The sequence below is a fragment of the Panthera tigris genome, chromosome D1 (genome assembly GCF_018350195.1).
Source record: "Panthera tigris isolate Pti1 chromosome D1, P.tigris_Pti1_mat1.1, whole genome shotgun sequence".
NCBI classification, from domain to species: domain Eukaryota; kingdom Metazoa; phylum Chordata; class Mammalia; order Carnivora; family Felidae; genus Panthera; species Panthera tigris.
In genome coordinates this window covers 101,410,206-101,416,885 of record NC_056669.1, presented here as the reverse complement: position 1 = coordinate 101,416,885, position 6,680 = coordinate 101,410,206, and the positions used below count along the sequence as shown (strand labels likewise).

Sequence of the window (6,680 nt, the reverse complement as noted above, 5' to 3'; positions counted from 1 at the left end):
GGGTAGGAGAAAGGACACCGAAAGTGTCCACCCTCAGCTCGGTACATGGGACCTCACTTGCAGGCTGCATTTGGTGGACTTAGTTTGGGAGGCAGTCAAATATGAGGTGGTCTCACCTCGTAGCTCCTGGCAGGAGACCTAGGAGGCTGGCATGGGGGTATTCCCTTCTTCAGGAGGCAGTGTTGGGCAACTCCAGGAGCGGAAAGATTGGGTGTCAGAGGGAAGTTTTGGTCCTGTGCCGCGTCTGCTCTATACACTTAAGTCACGGGGATTGGTCACTGTTCTCAACACACCATGCATATTTTGGCCTCCATCATTTGCTTATGTCCCCTTTTCTTTGTCTACTTGACAAAGCAGACATTTTTTGATAACTCTGTTTGCAAATTGCCTCCATTCTTGTAATTCTCTTAGACTTTCCTAGGCACAATTGATGATCCCTCCTCTGGGCTTTCAGAACTATGTGCTCAGAGTGCTGACAAATTGTCTTATAGGGAATAGTTTTTGAATCTCTCTCTTCTATTAGAGGTAAGAGCCTAGAGGGCAGGGGCTAGGTTAGAGTCATCTGACATTTCCATTTGGCACAGTGTCTGGCCCACAGTCGAGGCTCGCACAAAGGTGGTTTCCTGACCTTGCTTGGGTCATGAAGTGGCCAGGGTACCGTGGAGCCAGAGTGAGCAGTGTCCAGTGGTCAGAAGCAGTGGTGGCCAGCAGCATGAGAGATGTTAGGCACCCACGTCAAATCTCTTCCTCTTCACTGGCTTTGCTCCAACGGTGGCAGCAGTTGGCTGTGATGCCCAGGAGGAAGTTGGTGACCACGGAGGCAATGGAGACCACGAAGCCCACAAATGCAATGAAGAGATAATCATCCAGGGTCAGAGTCAGGTGGCAGGCCTTGAAGCTCTCCTCAGTGAGGGAGAAGAGTGGGGCACCCTCAACTTCAGGGGGCCCCCGGCACTCAGCCAGTTGAGAATCTGCAACACAGAACCCAGGAAAGATGAGGAGAGTGAGTGGAATGGAGAGTCTCCCACCACCCCCCTCCCCCCAAGAGAAGTTGAGTCCTTTTATTGAGTTTCTATGTGTCAAACATTTTACTTACCTTCTTTACTCTCCTCAACAACCCTTGAATCAAATATTTTATACCTGTTTTTAAAGTTGTGGAGATCACTGCTCAGAGAGTTTAGTCACTTGCCTGAAGTCCAATAGTCACTACTGATGGTAGATCTACCGCTGTCTTGTGACATTTTCATCTCTTACAGTGGCTTCCTAACTAGTTTCTGGGCTTCTGCCTTTAAACCATCTTGATGCAGTTGGCTGAGTATCTTTGACACCCGAAGTCCTATCATGTACTACTCTGTTCTTGAAACCGTCCCCTGACTTCTTATCTTCCCATGGAATGAAAGCCAAGTTCCTCACTGTGAGCTACAAGGACTCTTCTTTCCCTCTGCTCCTTGTTCACTTTGCTCCATCCACACACACATTTTGATCATTCTTCCATCACCCTGAGTACATCCCTTTTCAGGGTGGAGAGGGTGTGCCTTTGCATTTGTCCTGTGTGGGAGTGCTTCTCCCCTGAATCTTGGCACAGCTCAGTCCCTTATTCCTTTGGGATTTTGTTCAAGTATCACCTTACTAATGAGCCTTTCCTTTATGATTCTATATAACATAGTAACTCCATACCACCTCTCTCTGGGCTTTCTCTACTTTCCTGCTCTGCTTACTTTTTCTCCATTGTATTTATCTTGTCTCACTGTTTCTTTATTATCTGTCTCCTCCTCCGTGAATATAAGTTCTTCCCATGGTGTTCCTAGTCACTGAACAGGGTCCTGTCCCTGTAAGTGCTCAATGAAACTTTGTTAAGTGGATGTGTGGATGAATGACTCTGTCCAACTTGAAAGCATTGGGTCTTTCTACTATCCCATGTGGCTTTCCAGGGATGTAGAGTATAGGGTTATGAGTATGGACTCTGGAAATATTGATCTGGGTTCAAATCCCCTCTCTACCCCACACTAGTTGTGTGAGTGTGACTGTGTGTGAATTACTTAACCCCTCTGTGTCTTGCTTTCTTCATCTGTAAAATAACGATAATGATGCTATCTGTAACATAGGATTGTAGTGAGGTCTCAGTGAGTTAACATATATAAATAATATATCCTTGGCGGATAATAAGCACTATGTAAACATGTGCTTTTGTTAGTATCCTAGCCTGGTCTCCCTGGACAGGTCAGTGAGGGTCATATTCTTTAGATAGTCTTCTGTAGGAGAAGCTTCTCCTTCAATGGGATTACTTTTCTCTCCATCACTGATGGTCCCACCTCACCCTTCCAGGGTCACTTGTGCAAACACATGGTTGTCAATGGTTTCATTTTACTCTGCCTTGGAAGTAAGAGTGGTGTGCAGTTGGAAGCTCTGTCCTGCATTGCCAGGCACCAGCTTTGTAGCAGGCCGTCAACCCTTTGCTCAGGGTATAAGTATTAACCAAGCTCTCACCTTGGGCAAGTCATTTTTTTGCTTTTTTGTTTTTGTTTTTGTTTTTTTGCCTTTCTGGCTCCTGTGCTCTCCCTCCATAAGAAGGGGATAATTCAACCTAAATTGTCTAAGAGTCAATATGCAGAAGTTTTCTAAATTAGGTGGTACATAAACGCTTATTCATCCTGTAGTTTTTGAGGGCAAAGAATAAAATGATGGATTTGGATTGCCCCTTTTGAGAAACTGATTAACATCATTCTCCTTAGAAATGAGGAGTCAGTTTGGGGGAGAAGATGCAATCTGCAGTGCACGTGGAGGGGTCCCTGTTGGCCACATGCACAGCACTCCAGACCCTGCTCAGGACAAGATGGCATCTGAAGTTAACCATTAAGGGCTATCCTCTTAGAACCAGAAGATGCATAACTCCAAAGTCTATTGTGTGCATGACTGGGGTGGTGGCAAGACAATGTGAAGTCAGGGAATGTGGGGGAAACTGAAGGCAATTGGTATGGACCCTGCAGAGGAGGCTCTGAGGACAACAGGCAGGACCCCGGGGGAGTTCAGGATGGGACGCTGAGGGCTGATAAAGCCCTCTGGTAATTCAAGGGGCCAGTTTTGAGGTTGAGTATATCCCAAGGGCACCCTTCTGTCCCTCTCTGTTGGGATTTGTCCAAAAACCGTGGATGATTGTAGAGAAGAAAAAGAAGACAAAAGGAAGATGATTGCCTGGTCCTCCCTATGCTGGCAAGTTCTTTGCGCCCAAGAGGAAATATCCTGGAGGATGTGATGTGCTGAAGAGCTTGTTCGGTGGAGAGTGGGGAACCTAGTGGCCAATGGACAGTTACTTTCCCTCTCTGGGGCTGGGGTCCCTCATCTGCACTGTCATGAGTCTGCCCAAATGGGATCTTGGACCTCTCTCCTGCTCCCCAGGAGGCTGTGCTTCTTCTGAAGGGGAGCAGGGGCCTCAGAGATCACAGGAGGTGGAAGGTGCATGTGGTGGCAGATGTGCTCCAGGGTGCCCTTTCTGTCCTTAGTACACAGGAAAGAGGGGACAGCTTGCAGCCTTCAAGGGGCGAGCAGGTGGGGAGATGGCTCTAGGCAGCCTCCCCCTCGTGCCCCCTAGCATTGCCCCATCTCCATCCCCAGCTATTTTGGTCCCGGAGAACTTCCTCCCACAACTGTGTAGAAACAGTGGAATCGTGACCCACACCCCTCCCCCAAACTATTTTGGTCCTGGGCTCCCCACTCAGTCTTCCTCTCCCTCCTACCTCATTCAGCATCGTTCTTTTGGAACACATGCTGAGCCAGGCTCTGGGAAAGCCCCTGAGATGGTGCCCCCGGCTATTTCCCGTCATTCTACTGCAGGGGGGCTGATGCCAAGGCTCAGTGCTGCCACACAAGAGAGCCGGTGACGGGGGGCCGCATCTGAGCACTGCCTGCCTCCAGGTGAGGTCAGGGCCCATCCAACCTCTGTGATTCAGTCTCCATCGGTCCCCAGTGCACCCCCAATTGGGATTGATTGGTTAAGTTGCCAAATCCATTTTTCTTCTCAGCTCCCACCCCATGCCTTAACCTTGCAGAGCTCTGCTAAGGCCCTTTGGCCAGCCCAGAACTCAGGCCCCGACTCTTCCTGTTAGCTTTGGACCTGACTCTTCAGGATATAGCCAGAAGGCGGCCAGACTGCCAGAGTTTGAATGCTGACTCCAACACTTAGCAGCTGTGTGGCTTTGGGCAAGTTACTGAACCTCTCTGCGCCTTGGTTTCCTTCTCTATAGAACAGCGTGTGTAGGGATCTCATCATGGTTCTTCTGAGGATGAGATGAGCTAAATATGACATATGTTTAGGATAAAGCATAAGAGTAAGTCCTGGCAGATAGTAAGTACTAAAATAAAGAGTGTTTGCCTGTTTCTGTTTCTTTGAGTTTTTCCAGCACTTGGAATACTTTAAAAAGCAGCCTGGTAGAGTAGAACAGGGCTTAAAAGTCAAATAAACTTGGGTTTTACCCACGACCCTGCTACTTTCTAAATGAGCGACCCCGGGCAAGTCTTTTCATTGTTCTAGAGCTCAGTTTCTTCACCTGCAAAATGGGAGTCACCAAAATGGGGGGAGGTAATGCGTGCCAAGTTCTCAGGTCACGGTGAAAGCTCAGCACACTCTCGTTTACTATCTGTCTGCCTCCGCAGGTCCCAAGTGCCGCAGATGCAAGGGTGGTGTGTGTTTCACTGGTGAACGGCACCAGCAAGCAGGGCAAGGACTCAACGGATGATACTTGTGGGGGGACAGGGCTGGTGTGCACAGAGGCCAGCCCAGACCAGGGCACGCACCGGGTGCTAAGAGCTGTCAGTCCCTCCCTGTTCTTTGGATCCTTTGCTGGCAGGGAGGCAAGCCCCTCTGTGCCCGTGGCTGCCCAGTCCCGCCCTCCCACCTTACCCGCCGTGCAGCGCTGGATCCGGTTCCGCAGCCACTTCAACAAGGGCTCCATGGTGCAGCCGCACACCCAGGGGTTGCCGCCGATCTGCAGGGTCACCAGCCCCGGCAGGCCCTCCAGGGCCTCGAGACTGAGGAAGGCCAGGCCCCCGTAGCTGAGGTCCAGGTCTCGGAGCTGCACCAGGCCCTGGAAGGCTTGGGGGTGCACCCTGCGCAGCCACGGGTTGTGGCTCAGGTCGATGTGCACGAGGCCGTGGGCTTCTTGGAACATGTCGGCCGGCACGTGGCTGAGGTTGTTGTAGCTCAGATCCAGGTGTGCCAAGCGCTTGGCGTGGAGGAAGAGGCCCGGGGGCAGCTCCACCAAGGAGTTGTTACGCAGATCCAACACCCGGAGCTCCATGTAGCACGTGAGGTAGCCGGGCGGCACGGCCGTGATGCGGTTGTGGGCCAGGCTGAGGTTGCGAGTGTCCATCGGCAGGTCTGGGGGCACGGAGAACAGCCGTTGGCTGCTGCAATCCACCACCTGGTTATGGCACGTACAGAGGACCGGGCAGCTAGCGCCGGCCTCCGAGCGCATGGCCCCGGCTGCCAAGAGGAGGGAGACCAGCAGCACAGCTGGGTGGGGGGGCCCAGGCCAGGGCAGCTGGGACCAGGTGTCACCCATCTTAGGCAGCTGGCAACCGCCCTGCTGAAGGGAGCCCACTGGGGCTGGGGCTGTGTTCATGAATCAAGAGTCGGTGGCTCCGAAAACAGCTACATCAGGGCCAGGGCCCCGGAAGGTGGGGCTTCTGGGCACGTGGTATCATGGCTTTCCCCGGAGCCTCTGAGCACCAGAGGGCTCCCTAGGTGAGATCCACAGGAAGTCCCCTTTGGAGCCGAGGGGGCAATAAATCCAGCCAAGGTCCTACAGGGTCTGAAAAGATGATCAACGCTTGAGAGAGTGAGGGACTGAGGCTAGGGCTGGACCAGCTGCTAGCAGGTCCTGGAAGGGTCCCTGTGGGTCTGTGTTCCTCTCACCCATGACCCCTGGCTGCTTCCTGTCTTGTATTATGTTGGACAGGTGGTGGAGGGGGTGAAGGACATAGATTGTGCCTGTTGAAGGTCCTGGCACATCTAAAAACCCGGAGCCCCGTCCCGAGTCTGGGACCGATTATGAGGCCAGGGCTGCATGTGGGTCTCCGGCATTTGAGGTCTCAGAAGCCATTTCTTCTGGTGGCCCAGGGGGCTCGAGTCCAAGGGGGTCCTAGGGTGGGTGTTTTGGGAAGGGAGCCTGGGGCAGAGTGGGTCTCCATGGGCCTCCTGAAAGCCCGAGTTGTCAGCCTCAGCATCTACTGAAATCCCCAAGGAGGCTCTTCTTCCCCCAGGTTGGGGAGGACCTTGAGTGACACCCACTGCCGGCTGCCAAGGCTGGAAAGAGCCATGTGTTCTGGAGAAGCAGGATGGAGATCAGCTAGGACCGCTTTGGCGACTTCTCCCCGGCCAGTGCCTCTCTCCCAGCCCAGCTCTGCGTTCAGCAGGCGGGGGCAGAATTCCCTCTGTCAACAAGGAAAGCACTCAGGCGGAGATCTCCAGTGCCCTCGCCTCCCTACTGTCCTTCCTAGGTTCCCTGGCCCCCTTCTTCTCTGCCACCAGCCACAGCGTTTTCTCTGCATGCTGTGTGTCAGGTGTGGGCAGCGCTGGGCTCAGACCCCACCCTCACACTGTGGTTGTCTGTCCTCCTCCCGGGGTTCTGTCCTGGGCAAGATGCATTCGCTTCTCCTCCCAGCCTCGCCCCTCAGCACCAAAC

The 6,680-nt window shown here is 52.7% G+C and overlaps 1 protein-coding gene across 1 annotated transcript; it reads right to left on the bottom strand.

The window, feature by feature from the left end:
• Positions 1–735: 735 nt before the first annotated feature.
• On the bottom strand, positions 736–5,618 carry LRRC55 (leucine rich repeat containing 55). The gene is made up of 2 exons (XM_007092654.3): positions 4,898–5,618; positions 736–971 (listed from the first exon to the last, which is right to left on the bottom strand). The coding sequence occupies exons 1-2, from the start codon at positions 5,616–5,618 to the stop codon at positions 736–738; spliced, it is 957 nt and encodes a 318-aa protein (XP_007092716.1).
• Positions 5,619–6,680: the final 1,062 nt, after the last annotated feature.